Here is a 24,294-nt window from a genome sequence, read left to right as displayed (position 1 = left end):
TGTTGTTTTTGAAGTTTAATAAAGAGTCCTTTACAGTTATCTAGCTTTGCTAGAATTAATAAGGAGACAACTGTTTTTCTGGTGGTGAGAGGAATAAAAGGAAGAATCTTCCTGTTGATTCTCAAGTATTAAAGCTGGCAGAGGCAACTGAGCTAATATGCTTATGGAAGTTCAATTCGTCATCTATTGTTATGCCCAAATCTTTTGCTTTTTGAACTGGACTTGGGAGGATTCCCGACTCTGCTGGTCAGCATGCTGGGCTCCAAATTAAGGTTTGTTACCAAAAAGTATCATCTCGGTTTTCTCTGAGTTCCGTTTGAGACAATACCGTCCCATCCAGTCACTAACAGCTCTCATACAGGTGTAAAACTGAGAGATGGTTACATCGGTATTGTTAGAGGCTGACACCACAATTTGGGTATCGTTTACATAAGATATAGGGGAAAATCCAAAAGATCTAATCAACTGGGCCAATTCTGATAGTTAGACATTGAAGAGCAGAGGGCTTAGAGAGGATCCCTGGGGGACCCCACAAGGAAGTGAGAAGGAGTTAGATGAAAATTTCTCCAACATAACTGAGTGCCTTCTGTCGGCTAGAAATGATTGAAGTAGGGCCAGGGATTTATCGGCAAGCCCAATACTTTAAGACAGTTGACACGAGTGAAATGATCAACCGTATCAAAGGCGGCCGACAAGTCCAGGAGAATAAGTGCTGCGGAGCCTCCTTTGTCCAGGATGGTTCTTAATTCTTCTGTGGTTTTTATTAGAGCTGTCTTGGTACTATGGTCAACCCTAAAGCCGAACTGAGAAGGATCCAACAGATGATTATCCTTAATAAACTGTGTCAATTGTGTGTTGATCAGTTTTTCCACGAGTTTGGCTGAAAGAGGTAGCCTAGAAATAGGGCGGTAGTTGGCTGGGTTGTCAGGGTCTGAGTTGGGTTTCTTTAGGAGTGGCAAATTAGAGGCCTTTTTCCAAAGATTAGGAACGTTACCTATGCTAAACATTCCATTGAAGATGCTGGCTAAAAGTGTAGCAATTGGAGCCAAAATCTGCTTTAGTATGGAGGGGAGGCACATGTCATCCGGTGATCCTGACTCTGTGGCATTGAGTAAGGGAAGGACATCTTCAGAGGTAGTAGATATGAATTGGTTAAAGTTGGATGGAGGACTTGAACTGGCTGCAGTTTGGACATTAATGGTACTAGCGCTAATGTTGCTGTCAGAGGAGGCAGAGCATTGATTGTAGATTTGTTCTACTTTACTACGCAAATGAGAAGCTAGTTCCTCACAAAAAGATTGACTAGTGTTATTAGTTTTAGTCTCTGGGAGTTTGGTTAGTTTGTTTATGAACTGAAAGAGTTCTTGGACGCTTTAATTTTCTGTGTAAAAAAGGATGACTTTTCCCTGATAATGGTTGCTTTATAGTCGGCCAGGGAGTGTGTATATATTAGTTTGTCAGAGGGATTGTAATTTGATCTCCGATTCCTTTCCAATTTTATACATTTCTGTTTTTGAAGCCGAAGAGCATCACTAAACCAAGGTGTGGATTTTTTACGTTTGTGTTTGTTACTGCATTTTTTTGGGGCCACTTTCGAGATGGCCGATTTGAGCCACTTGGTGTAGGCAGCTGCGGCCTGATTAGGGTCGAGCAACTGGGGAGCGTTGCCTGAGATAGGTGCTGTTCTAAAATGTCACAATTAGTCTTGGATTAGTTATGATGGGTTTTGGTACCCACCTAATCGCGCACTGTTCACCTGGTGCTCCGCACCTTGTTTATTTATGTTTTTATCTCCACACTGTAAACCAACTATTTTTCCTTGTTATCAGTTTTGCTTTTAATCATATTTTTTCTTTTTAGCATTTCATCTTGTTATTCACAGTATTCATAACAACATGCATTTATATTCTTTGCTTTGCAAACATCATATTTTCTTTAGTACATTTCAACATTATACATGACTCTTTGTATCACGAGTGGCGGGAATACAGAAGCAAGCAAAGGGCTGCGTTTTTTTTGTCGAAGGAGATATTCAAGGAGTAACAGACGCAAGTGATATAGCGAAGATAAGAGTTTGTGGCGAAGAGCATAAGAATACTTGCGGTTGAGGTGGATACTCGTATAGATATATCACCATATAGCAGGTGCTACCAGAGCTTCCCCTGATGAAGGCGCCAAATAGGTGCCGAAATGCATTGGGCTCATCAAGAGAAAATTGATTATATGTGTCATGTATAATGTTGAAATGTACTAAAGAAAATATGATGTTTACAAAGCAAAGAATATAAATGCATGTTGTTATGAATACTCTGAATAACAAGATGAAATGCTAAAAAGAAAAAATATGATTAAAAGCAAAACTGATAACAAGGAAAAATAGTTGGTTTACAGTGTGGAGATAAAAACATAAATAAACAAGGTGCGGAGCACCAGGTGAACAGTGCACGATTAGGTGGGTAACAAAAACCCATCATAACTAATCATTGACTCAAGGAGTGACAATCCTAAATAATCGCAGCACCAATAGATTACTAAATAAATACGAGCTTAACACGGAGTGCTCCTTACGAACCCAATTCATTAAACAATTAGTCTTGGAGCAGAGATAGACTGGTAAGTGATTGGGATCCGTATCCCTGCTTTGAGTAGGGAGGGCGAGGCACTGCTTCACCCATGGACTGTGGAGCTTTCCCAGATTTACCAAGACTGGTGAAGCAGGGCCTGCATCAGCATACTACGCCTCGCCTCTTTGCTTCCTTTTTCTATTTGTAATGCATTCTGCAGCACACTTAGAAAGAGGAAAATGTCTCTGGGAATAGTTTTTGTGCAGGAAGGTGCACCTTCATGCACACAAACAATACTGCCTGCAATGCAGGCACCCATGCGCCATGGTGTAAGGGTGCCTGCGTTGGTGTTAGGCAGAAAATTGTGCGTCAGCGCAGGCAGAGAGCAGGAATGTGCCATATTTTGGTAAACGAGGTGCATTCCTGCTCTCCCCCTATCACGCAAGGCAGGGCAGCCAGTTGTCTTGCTGTGTTGCATGAATAGTCCTTTCCTGCCCTCTCTCGTTCACGGCAGCTCAGCCAGTTGTCTTGCTGTGTTGCATGAATAGTTCATTCCTGCCTTCTGTTCATCCACAGCAGCGCAGCCAGTTGTCTTGCTGTGTTGCATGGATAGTTCATTCCTGCCCTCTCCCGTTCACGCACGGCAGCGCAGCCAGTTGTCTTGCTGTGTTGCATGAATAGTTCATTCCTGCCCTCTCCCGTTCACGCACGGCAGCGCAGCCAGTTGTCTTGATGGGTTGCATGAAAGTTCGATAAATCTGGCCCTGGGTATAAAGATGGATGAGGCCTGCTGCCTTGTTTTCCTTCTTTACACTCCTTGGTCTTTGTAGACAAACATAGTAAAGGCTGTTGAACTAGAGCAGAACAAGGAAAGAGGTATACAAGACTTATGATCATTGCTGCTCCCTCAGAATGTTCGAGTCCCTCAGTGGCCCCCGCAGCACCAACATAAGCAGAGGCAGTAATACCAACAACAGAGGCATCTGCCAAGAGGTGAAGAAGGTCATCAGCAAAGGGAAACCACCCACCCACCAACAGGAGGCAAACCAACTTCAAGTAGAGGGCAGCATCTCCCATCACCCAGAAGAGTGGCTAAAGACCTCAAAAGAGAGATGAGAACTGGCTATTATGTAAATTGCCTCTTTCCCTCCCACGGTGATACAGCAGAAGAAGTGAGCGAAGCATAAACAGGACTGTCTGCACCAAGAGGTCAACACCTTTTTTCAGAGGCAGGCCATAGAGAGGGTCCCTCAGTTCCAAAAAGAAAAGGGATCGTATTCCTGCTACTTTCTGGTGGAAAAGGAAGGACCAAGTTGCAAACTGAAATACATTCTTGATCTCAAGGCTGCAAACCAACCCAGAAAGAAAAATTCAAGATGCTGCCTCTTCATTATATCTACTCTCAGCGTCATCAAGAAGATTGGTTTGTCAACATAGATCAGCAAAACTCCCACTTCCTTATCCTGATTGAGGAGGAGTGTCAAAGATTCTTGACGCTCTTAGTAGGGAACAACCACTAACAATACAAGGTGCTGAGGTTCAGTCCCACCTAGAACTTCTACAGAGGTCATGGCAGTGGTTGCAATGTATCTGAGAAGGCCAATGACTTTTTTGATTTACCCTCATCTTGATGAGTGGCTCTATAACATTTTTTGCTGTCAGGGGCACATCAGCACTTCCTAATAGCTGTCTCCACCCTTCACTTCCAGATCCAGACCAACCAAACACCACCATCCATGGCACCCTCGTCTACAGACTTCCAAACTCCACCTCCCCCCTTTAGCAAAGCCATAGCCGAATTCATTGCTTACCATGCTCTCCCCTCAACGGGCTACATCCTCCTCGACGATGTCAATTTCCACCTGGACAACCTAGTCGACCACAACACCTCTTCCCTACTGGAGAACCTCACCACCATTGGACTCAAGCAACTGGACACCTTTCCAACCCACTCAGCAGGACACACGCTCGACCCCCATCTTCTCCACAAGCAACACAACTCTGTCAGCCACACCTCCGAGCTACATTGGACCGACCACCACTGCGTCCACGTCTCCCTTGCCAAACATACCGTACAGCACCATGCCAACCGCCATACTCACAGAAGCTGGAACAAAGTCACAGAAGACCAGCTCGCCACATCCCACAGCAAAACCCCACCACAAACATCCACGGATGTCAACGCCTCAACACACAACCTCCACCGTCGGATCTCCAACTGCCCGACATGTTGTCTCCCTGCAGGACACCCTCAGGCATGCAGTCCTCCAAGAAAACCAGCTGATTTTCTCCCACCCTCCAAGAATCCAGGCGTGCCTGCAGACAGCTCGTAAAATATGGAGGAGCAGCAAGATCTTGGCAGACCACGCAGCCTTCAAAACTGCAGTCACTGCATAACATCACCTCATCACCAAAGAAAACAGCTATGCAGAAACACATTAATGTCAATGCACACAACAGCGAATAACTCTTTGCCGTGGTCAAAGAATTAGTCAAACCTAGCACAGAGGCAGGGGACATTCTCCCCTCTCAAGACCTCAGTGACAACCTCACCACCTTCTTCCACCGCAAGATCAGGAAGATCTACAACAGGTTGTAACCCAAGACCCAAGCATAAGCATTGCACCCAATAGCTCCAAACCCCAGCAGACCCTGCCCACTGGCCCATTTTCACCTCTGACGATACCCTCAGGATCATGAGGAGCATCCACTCTGGAGCCTCCTCAGATCACTGCCCTCATCACATCTTCAACAGAGCCAGCACCTCCATCGCCCCCGAACGCTGCTGCACCATCAACTGATCCATGGAGCCTGCCATCTTTACCGAAGACTGGAACCACGCATACGTCAACCCCCTGCTGAAGAAACGCTCTGCCGACCCGATGGACCTCAAGAACTACAGACCTATCTCTCTGCTCCCCTTCCCAGCCAAAGTCATCAAGAAGGTCATCAACACCCAACTCACCGAGTTTATCAAAATTAACCATATCCTGGATTTCTCCATGTTGGCCACAGAAGCAACCACAGCACTGAGACCACACTCCTTGCCGCTAAAGATACCAACCACACCGTCCTCCACAGAGGCGGCACTGCAGCCCTCATCCTACTGGACCTCTCTGCAGCCTTCGATACCATCTCCCATCACACCCTCTGCACCAGACTCCACGATGCCGGCATCCGCGACAAGACCCTAGAATGGTATACAAACGATAGGTAGTGGTGTTCCCAAAGAATTTGGAATAAACCGCACATACACTACTTAAGGTATATATGAAAACAATACTGGATTAAACAGTCAAAGGAATCTCTCCAAATATTGGAGACGGAGTGCTGCAGAGACTCTCAGAATAGTAATAATACCACCGGCGTGCGTATTGAAGACACAGGCACCACTTAGTAATGCTTATTTAGTGCCATTACTAAGTGGTGCCTGTGTCTTCAATACGCACGCCGGTGGTATTATTACTATTCTGAGAGTCACGACCACCCCGGTCCTGGGCAACTATTATCAGCTGTGGTTTTTGTGTTTAATGACCTATTCAGACCGTGTTTGGCAGCCCAGTTCATGCTACTCTCTTTTCTTTTGACGAGTTGTGACTTTATTTGACTGGTCAGGGAGGTTTGCTTAGTGGTTTCCATCAACATTTACTGTGATACTTTATGATTGTATTATATGGACTCATTCACGTTACTATACATTAGGAACCTTTAATATATTGTATTCTTCAGATGGACTGACATTATATACGTCAAATCATTTTATCCTATTTTGCCTTGAAAAAGTCCCTGTACTTACTCTTAGTACGGACGAAACACGTGTTGGCTGTTGTTTTATGAACTTGAAAATCACGTTGAGAATCAATAAAGAAAAAGATGATCTGAAATTTGAACTTTATTCTTCATTGCGTCCTATAACACCTGAGGAGTCTTTGACCTCATTTACAGCTACATGTTACTCTGACTGTATATTATAGCAGTTTGTACACAGTTACTCTATAGGATTGTGCTCTCCTGACCTATTTGTTTGCTCAAAACCCTAGAATGGATCCACTCTTTCCTCACTGGCAAGACACAGACTCAGACTTTCACTGCTCTACTTAGAACCCACAGAGATTATTATTATTATTATTATGCGTTCTTATATAGCGCTCGATTACCCGTAGGCATCTCGGCGCTTGCCTTGGGAACCCGTCCTGACTGTTTTCCCTGTGAGATACCCGTACTGGGCATCCCCAAGGTGGAAGCCAGGCATCCCGCCGCGGGGGGGCCGTAGTGGAGATTAAACAAGCTGATGCCCAGAGCTACAGAGTGTGAACCCGTGATTCGAGTAGGTACCGAAACGAGAATTATCGAGTCCGTGGATATTTGGGCTCAAGACCCTGCCGCGTCGGGAATTGAACCCTGGTCCCGGGTCTGACCTCTGCTTCAGGATCTACCTCCTCTAACCAGTGAGCCACACTTCTCTTGATCAGCTGAGGAGTGCCCCAGGGATCCTCCCTGAACCCCAACCTCTTAAACATCTATATGGCCCTGCTTGCAGCCATCATCAGAAGTCACAGATTCAGTTTCATCTCCTCCACAGATGAAAACCTGATGATTCGCTCCCTCAGACAAATCCAAAGCCACGTAGAGCAACTCCCAAAACGGGCTGAAGGCAGTTGCCACCTGGATAAAGGACAGCTGCCTCAAGCTCAACTCAAACAATTATGAAGTCCTGATCCTGAGCTCTACCCCATCTTCTTGGAACGACTTGTGGTGGCCAACGACACTCGGAACCCACACATCACCCACAGACAATGCACATAACCTTGGAATCATCCTGGACTCCTCATTCTCTATGAATCAGTGCTGTCTCATCCTCCTGCTTCCACATGCTCAGGTGGATCCCACCGTGCCCGGGAAAACGGTCACCCATGTACTTGTAAGCAGCAGACGACAGGAGTACAGCAACGCCCTCTATACAAGTACCACCAAAAAGCTCCTACAGAAACTACAGAACATCCAGAACGCCTCCGCCAGACTTATCCTGAACATACCACATTGCAGTCACATGACCAGTCACCTGAGAGACCCACACTGGCTCCCGATCAAAAAAGATTTACCTTCAAGCTCCTCACGCACACCTGCAAAGCCCTCCACAACGCTAGACCTACATACCTCTACCACCGCCTCTCCCTCCTCACACCCACCAGACATCTCTGCTCCACCCAACTGGCCCTGGCCACCATCCCACGGATCCACAAGACCACGCCTGGAGGAAGATCCTTCTCCTATCTCGATGCAAAGACCTGGAACTCCCTGCCTCTACATATCAGGCAATCACGTCTCTGCCTCAATTCAGGAAGGACCTTAAGACCTGACTCTTCGACTGAACTGCAGATCTACCCCCCACCCCCAGCATCTTGAGACCCTAACAGGTGAGTTGTTATGTTATGTTATGTTAAATTGTGTTTATATAGCGCTCGGCTACTCTAAAAGAGTGTCCCGGCGCTTTCCACAGGCAGCTCAAGTGTAGAACAACATAACAAGAAAAAGCAAACTCAAAAGAAAAAGACACCCACTAAACAGAAAGATTAAAAAGCCAGGTCTTCAGATTTTTCCTGAATTGGAGCAGATTGGGGGTACTGCGTAGTGCCAACGGGAGCGAATTCCACAACTGGGGGGCCTTGAGGCTAAAAGAGCGCCCCCCGATGCGGGCCTTCCTCACACGCGGAACCACAGCAGTGAAGAGGGATTCAGAACGCAGTGAGCGGGCAGGGCGATAGAAAGCCAGTCTCTTCTGCAAATATCCCGCACCTGAGCCAAACAATGCTTTATGCATCAGCGTCAGGGATTTAAACATAATCCGCTTCCGGATCGGCAGCCAGTGGAGCGTCTGCAACAACCCAGAGGCTCGTGCTCGCCCATGCAGACCAAAAATCGCACGGGCTGCAGAGTTTTGTACCACCTGCAGGCGCTGGACCAAGTAATCCGGGAGGCCTAAGAAAAGGGCATTGGCATAGTCTAACCTGGATCCGATGAGCGCCTGCACCGTAATCCGCCTGTGCTCCGCAGATAATAAAGGAAGAAACTTGCGGAGCATCTTCATAATGCCGAAACAGGTGCCGGACAGGCCAAGAACGTGCGCTCTCAATGAGAGCTTGTTATCCAGCTTAATGCCAAGGTTCTTGGCAACCAAAGAGGATTGTGCCGGGGGACACATAGTGGCCGGCCACCATTGCCGCCACTCGGGGTCGGTGGCACAGCCAAAGAATAAAACCTCCGACTTGCTGGAGTTGGCCTTCAGACTGTTCCGCTGGAACCATCCAAAAACCATACCCAGGCAGTCCCGAATTCTCTCCCCATCAAATGACTGATCTTTACCACATGTGAAGAGGAGTTGCGTGTCGTCGGCGTAGGACACGATCTGGGCTCCGTAAGCCTCCACCGCAGCCGCCAGAGGGGACATAAAGATGTTAAACAACGACGGGCTCAACACAGAACCCTTTGGAACCCCGACTCCCAATGGCGGCATCTCGGCGGAGCTCTGGGAAACCCAGATCGTCTGGCGGCAGCCATCCAAAAAAGATGTAATCCATTTGAGCACCGTCCCCCATAGGCCGATGTCATAAAGCCTGGCCAAGAGCGCCTCATGGGGGACGGTGTCGAAGGCCGCCGACAGGTCCAGCATGACTAACATGGCCTTGCCACCCGCATCCAAGGTCTCCCTGATGATCTCTGAGACCTCCACCAACGCCGTTTCCGTGCTAAAATTGGAACGGAAACCGGATTGGGATGGATGGAGCAAATTGTTGGACTCAAGGAAGCTCGACAAGACGCCATGAACATGCTTCTCAGTGATCTTCGCCAAAGCCGGGAGAAGTGAAATTGGCCTGTAATTGGCCAAAACCTCGGCATCAAGACCAGGCTTTTTCAGAAGGGGGATCACCATCGCCCTTTTCCAGGTGCGTGGGACACTCCCCTCCCTCAAGGAGGCATTGAGGATCGGGTTGACCAGAGGGTTCACCACCGCCGCCATCCCAGCCAAAAATTTTGCAGGGCAAGGGTCAAGTGGCGAGCCAGATTTAAGACTGGCCAACAGCACCCGGGACGCATCACTGGAGACCGGTGGAAAGTCTACCAGCACTGCCGTCGACGTGGACGATGTTCCATGTCCTGCCCCGGGGCCGCAACAACCCTCCTCCGAGCTCTCCAAGAAGGAGGCCTGAATCGCCTTAATCTTGTCGGTGAAAAAAGTGGCAAGGTCACACGCCCACGCATCTGATGGTACTGGCGGGGGTGAGTAGGAGCTCGGGGTCGTGAACTCCTTCACGATCGTGAAGATCTCCTTACAGGAGTTCGCCGACGCCTCAATCCTCCTGGCAAGGTATTCCCTCTTGGCACCAAGAATGTCACGGTGATAGGCCTTCACAGCCGACCTGTAGGCAAGTTTAGCCTCCCCGTCATATTGAAGGCGCCAGGCCCGCTCAGCAACCTTGCATTGGCTGCGAGCCACACGCAGCGCCTCCGTAAACCACGGCGCAGATTGCCGTATTGCCGTGGACCGACAAGAACACTGATTGATTGATGATGGTAGAGCCATCTCAGACTCAGCCGTCGGAAGCCCAGTGGTTCCCATTGCTAAACCAGACAGGGAACTGCAAGTTCAGTGAATGGCACCCCCACCATTAGAACGTTCTAGAAATCAGAGACCTCTTATGATCATTTTGCAGCTGCTCCTCGCCTGCAGGTTTGTTTTCAACTGATAAGTTGTTAACAATATTGGTATATCCCGTTGTAACTCTAGCATCTGTTCCACAGTGGTCAAGAATTCCGTTCTCTTCCATTTCCTACATCCTGGCATTGATGTGGTATCTATCTGATGGCTGATGTCCGTTCACATCGGAGGCTAGATCTTGATTAGTCAATGGGGTTGTAGTGTAGTTCCTATATTCCCAATAGGCTCTGCGCATTGGAATAATATATACTGTAGTTTAGACTTAGGACGGGGGTCAACTAGGTCTCTACCGAATATATTAAACTTAATTGTGAGTGCCAGCTAGCTCAGAGGTCACTAGAAACTTTCTCGAATTCACAAGAAGGGATTCGTTTCTGACAACCGCATAAACATGACAACTTTGTTTCCCAAGAATAAGAAATCAAATCTCTAGAGTCGCGGAAACAATAGATAACTATTTTACTCAGTCAATCGTGCATGCTTCGTTTCACCAGAGGTGCTGAAAAAATAGAGAGACAGGCGTTTTCAATAAAAATATTTATTGAACAGTCTTCTTTCTCAAGCATAAGAAATGTCCTGCTACAATAGTAATACTGGTTATAAAGTACAAGGCATATAATACGAACAGTATTATAAAGTAGTACTGTAAAAGCATGATATGGTTTCTAAGCCATAAATTGCCTTAAAACATGTAAAATACATACAGTTATAAATAATGACTAAAAGTACCCAACTGGTGCTTCTAAAATACGCCTACCCCGTGTGTACCTAACCTAAGTCTAGAACAAGGGAGAAAGTAAGTGAGGAGTAGGTTAAGTTTAGTAGTTCTCTGTCAAGAATCTATTCCAAGAATTATCTAAGGGTCTAATCAGCTCCGTACCTTTGTTTTAGAAAGAAGGAGGTCTTGTATCTCTCTCTCAGGACTCGATTTCCCAGATACCTGCAAGGGTAAGCCGGAACCACTGGAGCTGGATTTCTCGGCAGGAGAAAAGACAGTGTCTCTCAGTGCATCAGCTGGACGGTCGGTTTCCTTCGGCTCTTGCTGCTGCAGGGCGTCGGGCAAGTAGTTAGTCGATCTGCTCCAAACCACTGTATGTTTGTCTGGGCAAATGTAGGCATATTTATACCTTGAAGGTGCCGAGTTTGACGTATGATTGGACTTAATAACGTCACTCAAAGACTCAATTCTTTGAAAATTCCAGGAGTTCTTGGATAAATCAATATTCAAGCAGGGGGAAATCCCTAGCTGCTGAAGGCGGTTTTTCCAAGAAATCGTTGTTGATTCTCGGAACTTAGTGGAAGTAGCCATGCCGTATTTGGGCTGCAAGGCTCAGGCCAAATATGGTAATGATTTATATGCCTATATAAGGATTGGAAAATGTATGCCTATATAAAGGCATGAATCGGGAAAATTTACACTAGGGTCCTAGATTAGTTTACAACAGGGTTTAACAAAGCCCTGAACCCATCATAATCAATATCTCTGTAATAAACCCTGCCATGTAAATAAACCTTCCCTGCACATTCTGACTACGATTTTGATGGCTACTTAACATCCCACATTACGGAGACCTAAGAATTATTTATAAAATCACATTAAAGTGGAAACTGTTTTTGGATTACCCTACTTGTCTGTGATAGCCTAGATAATAATAAGTGTTGTTTCATTTTCAGTGTTAGATCCTCATGAAGCCCGAGAGGTTCCAGGAGAGTCTTCAGGTATGTGATGCTTCCGTTCTCATTGAGATGGGACTTGAACTTCACTGTGAGGCTACTGTGGATGTGGAGGCTACATTTTTGCATGCTGATGATACTGAAGGATGTGGAGGCTGGGTTTGTCAATGTTGATGATGCTTAAGGATGTGGAAGCTGGGTTTGATCTGATGGAGTCTATTCAAAGACTGAATACCGCTGTAGCCTTAACATTCCACTTCTAGCACTCTGCTTGTATAGTTATTAACAAAACTGTAAACATGAATTCAAAATACTAAAAAAAAATACCAACAACCCCTAAAAACTAATAACACACCAAAAAAATAATAAAACCTACAACCTACTCTTATCCCCTATAACCCTAACATCACAATCCTAACAATGTGCATGCACAGATAAAGCGCTTATAAATGCATACCCTGATAATAAATGCTCAGTCCTAAAAAGAAGTATATACCACCAACCCCCCAAAATAATATCCTAAAATTAATACACTTCCTACCCTTATTTCCTAGAACCCTATCATCCTGTAACTAACATTGCGTGTTAACAGTTAACTCCCCATTGTCCTCTTGTAACACCTCTATCAGATATTTCTGACAAAAAATCCCATACTACCCCATATCTCTACCCAGCCCTGATATCTAAAAACCCATATTACTCCCTACCCCAGCTATCAATTAACCATAAAAACCTCTCACTACCCTTTACCCTACCCAATCCTAACCCCTAAAAACCCATATAACCCCTTATAAATACATACCTTACTTTGCTTTGCTACAACAGAACGTGTTGTAACTACTTGCGTTACTTCTGGATTTGCTTTGTAAAAACTGTGATTCTTGTTGAAAAAACTGTGTGGTAAAGGCCTTTTCATTGATATTGTTTTTTTTACTTCTCGACACTTGATTTTACTACATTTAATTTGTGTTTACGCATATTTTGCATTAGCTGTATTCTGAATTCATTATGTATCAAACCCCTGTACCATTCTATGAAGTCCATGAGCTTGGAGCAATGCCTCAGATATCGGCTTCTCTGAAACTGCCTCGGGATCCAGAAGAAGCAGTGTTTCATCCTTCCTCCAGTGTGAACTTCATTCTGCTGCATCCAGATGTCCTTCTAAGAGCCTTAAACATCAGCAATTTGAGGCTTTAATTCTTTCAGGCTCTGCAGCTTTAAACCCCTGTCGGCCTTTCAGTCTGCAACACAGAACAAAATACCCAGCTAAACTGTAGAAACTGACTCTACCTTTGGAAAAACAAAGTTTTTCATAAAAACCCTCACCCACCAGGGTTACCCCTTGGTGGCACACTTCATCATTGGGTCCAGCCCATTCTGCTGTGGAATGGGGTGTGCTGCGACCTACGGATTACGTGGAAGCACATTGAGTGACTATACAATGACAGAGAAGAAGGTGAATTTTCAGAGGGAGAAGTGGGGGGATAGATGGTGAAGTCGTTTTAAAAATACCTGGCTAGTAGGTCTGTGTCTTTATTTTGACCCCTAGTCGGTATGATTAAAAGCAGGTGGATTCTTTATCTATCTCCTGAAAGGTCGACATGTTTCTAGTCAGACCTATAAGGTCATACATTAAACACTTATTTTAATGCATGCTTAGTAGAAGGTGTATATACTTATACCACCTGCCTTGCGATCATTTTATCGTTATCTGTGGAGACAAATATGGGAGAGTCAAATACATTACTGTATCAGGGCTATATAGGCTTCACTGTCTTATTTCATCTGTTTCCAATGGTGTGCACCTGAAAGTGATAGAGATTTGACCTACATAAAAAACTAGTAATTACTGGTGGCACATCTAGTCTAAACCCAATGGTATTGTCTCCAAACTTTTCGGAACTAATCTATACAAATATGAATATAAATAGACACACAAAAGACATTAGTCCTACATGCTGTTCTACAAATCGAACTTCTGATGTTGGGGCCCGATTTAGAGTTTGGTGGAAAACGTACAGGTATCCCGCCCACCAGATCACAGGTGCATTACAGCCTATTGGATGGGATATCAACAACATTTGAGTCTAAGTATCCCATCCACTGTATCACACGTGCATTACAGCCTATGGGAAGGGATATCTGCCAAATTTGAGACCAAGTATCCCTACCGCCATATTACAAGTGCATTACAGCTATGGGGCGGGATATCCGCCACATTTGAAAACAAGTATCCCATCCACCGAATCATAAGTGCATTACAACTTTTCGTACTGAATATCCGCCACATTTGAGACCAAGTATGCAATCCACTGTATGACCAGTGCATTACAGTCTATGGGACGGGATATCCTCCACATTTGAGACCAAGTATCCTATCCACTGTATCACAAGTGCATTACAGTCTATGGGACGGGATATCCTCCACATTGGAGACTAAGTATCCCATCCACAGTATCACATGTGCATTACAGTCTATGGAACAGCATATCTGCCACATTTGAGACCAAGTATCCCATCCACCGTATCACAAGTGCATTACAGCCTATCGTACGGTAAATCCGCCACATTTGAGGCCAAGTATCCCATTCGCCATATCACAAGTGCATTACAGCCTATAAGGTAAGATATCCGCCACATTTGAGACCAAGTATACCACCCCTGTATCACAAGTGATTTACAGCCTACGGGACGGGAAATCCGCCACATTATAAACCAAGTATGCCATCCACCGTATCATAAGTGCATTACAGCCTATGGGACTGGATATCTGCCACATTTCAGGCCAAGTATCCAATCCGCCATATCACAAGTGCATTACAGCCTATAAGATGGGATATTTGCCACATTTGAGACCAAGTATTACATTCACCGTATCATGGGCTGGGATATCCACCACATTTGAAACCAAGTATCCCATCCACTGTATGACAAGTGCATTACAACCAATGGGACGGGATATCCGTCACATTTGAGACTAAGTATCCCATCCACCATATCAGAAGTGCATTACAACTTGTGGAAAGGGATATCCACCCCATTTGGGACCTTGTATGCCATCCGCCGTATCACAAGTTCATTACAACCTATGGGACGGGATATCTGCCACATTTGAGACCAAGTATCCCATCCACCGTTTCACAAGTGCATTACAGCCTATCGTACGGTAAATCCGCCACATTTGAGGCCAAGTATCCCATTCGCCATATCACAAGTGCATTACAGCCTATAAGGTGGGATATCCGCCACATTTGAGACCAAGTATACCACCCCTGTATCACAAGTGATTTACAGCCTACGGGACGGGAAATCCGCCACATTATAAACCAAGTATGCCATCCACCGTATCATAAGTGCATTACAGCCTATGGGACTGGATATCTGCCACATTTCAGGCCAAGTATCCAATCCGCCATATCACAAGTGCATTACAGCCTATAAGATGGGATATTTGCCACATTTGAGACCAAGTATTACATTCGCCGTATCATGGGCTGGGATATCCACCACATTTGAAACCAAGTATCCCATCCACTGTATGACAAGTGCATTACAACCAATGGGACGGGATATCCGTCGCATTTGAGACTAAGTATCCCATCCACCATATCAGAAGTGCATTACAACTTGTGGAAAGGGATATCCACCCCATTTGGGACCTAGTATGCCATCCGCCGTATCACAAGTTCATTACAACCTATGGGACGGGATATCTGCCACATTTGAGACCAAGTATCCCATCCACCATATCACAAGTGCATTACAGCCTATGGGATGGGCTATCCGCCACATTTAAGACAGTATCCAATCCACTGTATCACAAGTGCATTACAGCCTATGAGACGGGATATCCGCCACATTTGAGACCAAGTATCCCATCCACTATATGACAGGTGCGTTACAGCCTATCGTACAGTAAATCTGCCACATTTGAGGCCAAGTATTCCATCTGCCATATCACAGGTGCATTACAGCCTATAAGATGGGATATCCGCCACATTTGAGACCAAGTATTCCATCCCCGTATCACAAGTGCTTTACAGCATACGGGATAGGATATCCTCCACATTTGGGACTAAGTATCCTATCCGCAGTATCACAAGTGCATTACAGCCTATGGAACAGGATATCCGCCACATTTGAGGTCCAATTTCCAATCCGACATATCACAAGTGCATTACAGCCTATAAGGTGGGATATTCGCCACATTTGAGACCAAGTATACCACCCCTGTATCACAAGTGATTTACAGCCTACGGGATGGGAAATCCGCCACATTATAGACCAAGTACGCCATCCACCGGATCATAAGTGCATTACAGCCTATGGGACAGGATATCTGCCATATTTGAGAATAAGTATCCCATCCACAGTATCACAAGTGCATTACAGCCTATAGGACGGGATATCCTCCACATTTGAGACTAAGTATCCCATCCACAGTGTCACAAGTGCATTACAGCCTATAAGATGGGATATCCACCACATTTGAGATCAAGTATCCTTTCCACTATATCACAGGTGCGTTACAGCCTATCGTACGGGAAATCTGCCACATTTGAGGCCAAGTATCCCATCCGCCATATCACAGGTGCATTACAGCCTATAAGATGGGATATCCGCCACATTTGAGACCATGTATTTCATCCCTGTATCACAAGTTCTTTACAGCATACAGGATAGGATATCCTCCACATTTGGGACTAAGTATCCTATCCGCAGTATCACAAGTGCATTACAACCTATGGAACAGGATATGTTAATGTTAATGTTAGCCGATTTGTAGAGCGCATAGCTGCCCGTGAGCGTCCCAGCGCTGAACGGTACTGATGAAAAGAGAGGGGGAGAAGCTCACGGGAACAGCCATGTCTTTAAGGATTTGCGAAATGCCAGAAGATTGGGTTGGGCATGAAGGTCAGGAGGGAGGGAATTCTACATTTTGGACGCATTGTAAGAAAAGCGCCGGCCTCCTGATCGTGCTCGAGAGATCTTGGGTATTTTAGTAAGGTTGGCATTGGAAGATCGAAGGGGTCTGGAGGTAGTATAGGGAGTAATCAGATCTCTAAGTATGGGAGGGGGGGCTTTCCCGTTCAGAATTTTGTGTGTGAGGCAGAGTGACTTGAACTGCACTCTTTCCATGATGGGCAGCCAGTGCAGTGCTCGCAGGGCTGGTTTGGCTGAGCAGCGGTTCCTAGTGTTGGTCAGGATCCTGGCGGCTGCATTTTGAACCACCTGAAGTTTGGTTGTGACTTTTAAGGGTGCAGCAAGGTAGAGTGCATTGCCGTAATCCAACCTTGACAGGATGAGACCCTGTATCAAAAGTTTCCTTGATTGGAAGGGGAGTAGAGGAAGGATTTTTCGGGTGGATCGCAGGAGACCAAAGCAGACTCCGGCAGTTTTTCTTGCTTGGGTTTGCATGGTGAGGTTTTTGTCCAGCCATAGACCGAGGCTTTTAATCTCGGGCTTAGGGGTTGGAGGTTTACCCATGCAAGGGGGCCAAAGGGAGTCTGTAAGGAGGTGGACTTGATTACCCATCACCATGATCTCCGTCTTGTCGCCGTTGAGCTTTAAGTGAGATCTGTCCATCCAGCTGACAATGTCAGGCAGGCAGGAATAGAGATCTTTGTTGGGATTTTTTTGCTGGGTGAGGGAGCCCACCAGTTGTGTATCGTCCACATATGTTAGGAGTTTATCCCGTGTGGGGCAACTATCTGTTCCAGGGGGGACATATACACGTTGAAGAGTGTGGGGCTCAAAGAAGAGCCCTGGGGCACTCCACAACGTACAGAGGTCTCCCTGGAAGAATAGCTGCCCTCTATGACCTGGAATGATCGGTCTTGCAGAAATGATTTCAGCCAGGATAAAGCGAGGCCTGAAATCCCAAGATCGCTAAGTCGCTGGGCCAGGATCTGATGGTTGACCGTGTCGAATGCCGCGCTTAGGTCCAGGAGGATCACTGCCACTGATCCTCCTGTATCCATGATCTTCCTGGCCTCCTCGACCACTGTTAGCATCGTGGTTTCGGTGCCCTGGCCAGGGCAAAATCCTGTCTGAGAGGACTTGAGTAGTTCGTTCGTCTCAAGATAGTTGGATAATTGAGAGTTTATGAATTTTTCTACTATCTTGCTGGTGGATGGGAGAAGGGAAATTGGCCTGAAGTTGGAAAGATTAAGGGGGTCAAGGTTCGTTTTTTTTAATAAAGCCCTAACCTTCGCCTTCTTCCAGCTGGGGGGAACCGTTCCGTTGGTCAAAGAGACATTGATTACGTTGACCAGTGGTTCTAGAATAGTTGGTGTTACCAGTTTTAAGATTTTTGCTGGGTCTGAAGGTGAGCCACTTTTTAGTGACTGGAGAATAGGCGCCAGAGTATCGGGGCTTATGAGGTTGAAGGAGTGAAGTCCCGTGTTAAGCGCATTGGTCTGTTCTACCGCTCCCGGAGGGTGATCCGTATTAAGAAGGGGGGGCAGTTTTTGTAGGATATTTTGGATTTTTTGGTCAAAGAATGTGGCCAGTTTGTCACATTGGTTATCTGAGGGTTCGACAGATCCAGACGGTTCTGGTGTTTTTAGGAGTTGTTTAACAATTTGGAACGTCTCCCTTGATGAGCAGGAAGCCGCGCCACATTTGAGGTCAAATTTCCAATCCGCCATATCACAAGTGCATTACAGCCTATAAGATGGGATATCAGCCACATTTGAGAACAAGTATTCCATCCACCGTATGACAAGTGCATTACAGCCTATCGTACGTTAAATCCGCCACATTTGAGGCCAAGTATCCCATCCGACATATCACAAGTGCATTACAGCCTATAAGGTGGGATATCCGCCACATTTGAGACCAAGTATACCACCCCTGTATCACAAGTGAATTACAGCTTACGGGAAGGGAAATCCGCCACATTATAGACCAAGTATGCCATCCACCGTATCATAAGTGCATAACAGCCTATGGGACGGGATATCTGCCATATTTGAGAATAAGTATCCCATCCACCGTATCACAAGTGCATTACAGCCTATAAGATGGGATATCCACCACATTTGAGACCAAGTATCCCATCCACTATATCACAGGTGCGTTACAGCCTATCGTACGGGAAATCTGCCACATTTGAGGCCAAGTATCCCATCCGCCATATCACAGGTGCATTACAGCCTATAAGATGGGATATCCACCACATTTGAGACCAAGTATTCCATCCCCGTATCACAAGTGCTTTACAGCATACAGGATAGGATATCCTCCACATTTGGGACTAAGTATCCTATCCGCAGTATCACAAGTGCATTACAACCTATGGAACAGGATATCCGCCACATTTGAGGTCAAATTTCCAATCCGCCATATCACAAGTGCATTACAGCCTATAAGATGGGATACCAGCCACATTTGAGACCAAGTATCCCATCCGCCATATCACAAGTGCATTACAGCCTATAAGGTGGGATATCCGCCACATTTGAGACCAAGTATACCACCCCTGTATCACAAGTGATTTACAGCCTACGGGAAGGGAAATCCGCCACATTATAGACCATGTATGCCATCCACCATATCATAAGTGCATAACAGCCTATGGGACGGGATATCTGCCATATTTGAGAATAAGTATCCCATCCACCGTATCACAAGTGCATTACAGCCTATGGGACGGGATATCCTCCACATTTGAGACTAGGTATCCCATCCACAGTGTCACACGTGCATTACAACCTACGGAACAGTATATCTGCAACATTTGAGGCCAAGTATCCCTTCCGCCATATCACAAGTGCATTACAGCCTATAAGACGGGATACCAGCCACATTTGAGACCAAGTATCCCATCCACCTTATCACAAGTGCGTTACAGCCTATCGTACGGTAAATCCACCATATTTGAGGCCAAGTATCCCATCCGCCATATCACAAGTGCATTACAGCCTATTAGGTGGGATATCCGCCACATTTGAGACCAAGATACCAACCCTGTATCAGAAGTGATTTACAGCCTACGGGATGGGAAATCCGCCACATTATAGACCAAGTATGCCATCCACCGTGTCATAAGTGCATTACAGCCTATGGGACGGGATATCCACCATATTTGAGACCAAGTATCCCATCCACCGTATCACAAGTGCATTACAGCCTATGGGACGGGATATCCTCCACATTTGAGACTAAGTATCCCATCCACAGTATCACACGTGCATTACAACCTATGGAACAGCATATCTTCCACATTTGAGGCCAAGTATCCCATCCACTGTATCACAAGTGTGTTACAGCCTATCGTACAGGAAATCCGTCACATTATAGACCAAGTGGGCCATACACCGTATCATAAGTGCATTACAGCCTATGGGACGGGATATTTGCCACATTTGAGACCAAGTATCCCATACACCGTATGACAAGTGCATTACAACATATGGAACAGGATATCCATCACATTTGAGAACAAGTATCCCATCCACCATATCACAAGTGCATTACAGCTTATAAGAAGGGATATCCGCCACATTTGAGACCAAGTATCCCATTCACCATATCACTAGGGCACTACAGCCTACGCGACGGGACATCCGCCACATTTGAGACTATGTATCCCATCCACCGTATCACAAGAGCATTAAAGCCTATGAGACGGGATATCCGCCACATTTGAGACTAAGTATCCTACCACTGTATCACAAGTGCATTACAGCTAATAGTAAAGAATATCCTCCACATTTGAGACTAAGTATTCCATCCGCAGTTTCACTAGTGCATTACAACGTATGGAACAGGATATCCACCACATTTGAGAACAAGTATCCCCTCCACCATATCACAAGTGCATTACAGCTTATAGGATGGGATATCCGCCACATTTGAGACCAAGTATCGCATTCACCATATCACAAGTGCACTACAGCCTACGCGACGGGACATCCACCACTTTGAGACCAAGTATCCCATACGCACTATGACAAGTGCATTACAACCTATGGGACGGGATATCCACCACATTTGCGACTAAGTTTCCCATCCACTGTATCAGAAGTGCATTAAAACCTGCAAAACGGGATATCCACCACATTTAGGACCAAGTATCCCATCCGACGTATTACAAGTGCATTGCAACCTATGGGACTGGATATCCGGCACATTTGAGACCAAGTATCCTGTCTACCATATCATAAGTGCATTACAGGCTATGAGACAGGATAGCTGCCACATTTGAGACTAAGTATTCCATCTGCGTATCATAAGTGCATTACAGCCTATGGGATGGGATATCCGCCACATTTGAGACCAAGTATTACATCTGCCGTATCATGGGCTGGGATATCTGCCACATTTTAAACCAAGTATCCCATCCGCCATATGAGAAAGTGTATTATAACCTATGGGACAGGATATCCACCACATTTGAGACTAAGTATCCCATCCACCATATCAGAAGTGCATTACAACCTGTGGAACGGGATATCCACCACATTTGAGACCAAGTATCCCATCCACTATATCACAAGTGCATTACAACCTATAGAACAGGATATCCACCACATTTGAGAACAAGTATCCCATCCACTATATCACAAGTGCATTACAGCTTATCAGATGGGATATCCGCCACATTTTAGACCATGTATCCCATCCACCATATCACAAGTGCGTTACAGCCTATCATACGGGAAATCCGCCAAATTTTAGACCAAATATGCCATCCACCGTATCACAAGTGCATTAGAGCCTATGGGACAGGATAATCGCCACATTTGAGACCAAGTATCCCATCCACAGAATCACAAGTGCATTACAACCTGTGGAACGGGATATCCACCACATTTAGGACCAAGTATCCCATCCGATGTATCACAAGTACATTGCAACCTATGGGACTGGATATCCGCCACATTTGAGACCAAGTATCCCATCCACCATATCACAAGTACATTACAGGCTATGAGACAGGATATCCGCCACATTTAAGACCAAGTATCCCGTCCACCTTATCACAAGTGCATTACAGCCTGTAGAACGGGATATCCACCACATTTAGGACCAAGTATCCCATCCGACGTATCACAAGTGCATTGCAACCTATGGGACTGGATATCCGGCACATTTGAGACCAAGTATCCCGTCCACCATATCACAAGTGCATTACAGGCTACGAGACAGGATATCCGCCACATGTAAGACCAAGTATCCCGTCCACCGTTTCACAAGTGCATTACAGCCTGTGAGACGGGTTATCCGCCACATTTGAGACCAAGTATCCCACCCACCATATCACAAGTGCATTACAGTCTATGAGACGGGATAGCTGCCACATTTGAGACTAAATATTCCATCCACTGTATCAAAAGTGCATTACAGCCAATGAGACAGGTTATCCACCACATTTGAGACCAAGTATCCCATCCACCATATCCCAGGTGCATTACAGCCTATGGGATGGGATATCCGCCACATTTGAGACCAAGTATTACATCTACTGTATCATGGGCTGGGATATCCACCACATTTGAGACCAAGTATCCCATCCACCATATCACAAGTGCATTACAGCCTATCATATGGCATATCCACCACATTTGAGACCAAGTATGTCATCCTTCGTATCACAAGTGCATTACAGCCTATGAGACGGGTATCCCATCCACTGTATCACAAGTGCATTACAACATATGAGATGGGATATCTGCCACATTTGAGACCAAATATCCCATCCACCATATCACAAGTACGTTACAGCCTATCATACGTGAAATCCGCCAAATTTTAGCCCAAGTATGCCATCCACCGTATCACAAGTGCATTAGAGCCTATGGGACGGGATATTCGCCACATTTGAGACCAAGTATCCAATCCACCGTATCACAAGTGCATTACAGCCTATGGGACGGGATATCCTCCACATTTGAGACCAAGTATTACAACCGTTGTATTATGGGCTGCAATATCCACCACATTTGAGACCAAGTATCCCATACGCCATATGACAAGTGCATTACAACCTGTGGAACGGGATATCCACCACATTTAGGACCAAGTATCCCATCCGACGAATCACAAGTGCATTGCAACCTATGGGACTGGATATCCGCCACATTTGAGAACAAGTATCCCATCCACCATATCACAAGTGCATTACAGGCTATGAGACAGGATATCCACCACATTTATGATCAAGTAGAACTGGTAAGCTCCTGAGGCGGAAAGCCGGGAGAAATACGCTAAGACTGCTTGTTGTTTTAAGACTTTTTAACTCTTGTGTGATACTGTGTTTTTAACAAACCACAAAATCCTACCTGCCACTCGCCCACTGTTTCCCCAGCACAGCCGATCTGAACGCTGTAAAGGAAACTTTCCACGGCTGACGACATTCAGTCGAATCACTGCGGCCACGCCCACCACCCTTAGGCCACGGCCCCCTCACGCAGTACTTAGGCGCGCTTAAACGATAGCGCGACCAGAGAACTGGTAAGCTCCTGAGGCGGAAAGCCGGGAGAAATACGCTAAGACTGCTTGTTGTTTTAAGACTTTTTAACTCTTGTGTGATACTGTCTTTTTAACAAACCACAAAATCCTACCTGCCACTCGCCTACTGTTTCCCCAGCACAGCCGATCTGAACGCTGTCAGGGAAACTTTCCACGGCTGACGACATTCAGTCGAATCACTGCGGCCACGCCCACCACCCTTAGGCCACGCCCCCCTCACGCAGTACTTAGGCACGCTGAAACGATAGCGCGACCAGAGAACTGGTAAGCTCCTGAGGCGGAAAGCCGGGAGAAATACGCTAAGACTGCTTGTTGTTTTAAGACTTTTTATCTCTTGTGTGATACTGTCTTTTTAGCAAACCACAAAATCCTACCTGCCACTCGCCCACTGTTTCCCCAGCACAGCCGATCTGAACGCTGTCAGGGAAACTTTCCACGGCTGACGACATTCAGTCGAATCACTGCGGCCACGCCCACCACCCTTAGGCCACGCCCCCCTCACGCAGTACTTAGGCACGCTGAAACGATAGCGCGACCAGAGAACTGGTAAGCTCCTGAGGCGGAAAGCCGGGAGAAATACGCTAAGACTGCTTGTTGTTTTAAGACTTTTTAACTCTTGTGTGATACTGTGTTTTTAACAAACCACAAAATCCTACCTGCCACTCGCCCACTGTTTCCCCAGCACAGCCGATCTGAACGCTGTCAGGGAAACTTTCCACGGCTGACGACATTCAGTCGAATCACTGCGGCCACTCCCACCACCCTTAGGCCACGCCCCCCTCATAGCACATAAATGTGCTTCCCCCGGAAGCGCAGCGGACGAGCGCCGTTTGCGCGCCAAAGGCGCGCCTAAGGCAAGCC

The 24,294-nt window shown here is 46.1% G+C and overlaps 1 protein-coding gene across 1 annotated transcript in view; it reads left to right on the top strand.

Annotated features, from left to right (window-relative positions):
* Positions 1-24,294, top strand: part of LOC144763082 (NACHT, LRR and PYD domains-containing protein 3-like) — a 154,340-nt gene that overhangs the window by 40,569 nt on the left and 89,477 nt on the right. Inside the window, exon 3 of the mRNA XM_078648383.1 lies at positions 11,956-12,000. Coding sequence (XP_078504509.1) covers positions 11,956-12,000 — 45 coding nt within the window. The remainder of the gene's footprint in view (positions 1-11,955; positions 12,001-24,294) is intronic.

This window comes from Lissotriton helveticus, chromosome 6 (genome assembly GCF_964261635.1).
Source record: "Lissotriton helveticus chromosome 6, aLisHel1.1, whole genome shotgun sequence".
Taxonomy (NCBI): Eukaryota; Metazoa; Chordata; class Amphibia; order Caudata; family Salamandridae; genus Lissotriton; species Lissotriton helveticus.
Note: the sequence above shows the minus strand (reverse complement) of the source record. Positions and strands in the feature narration are given on the sequence as shown.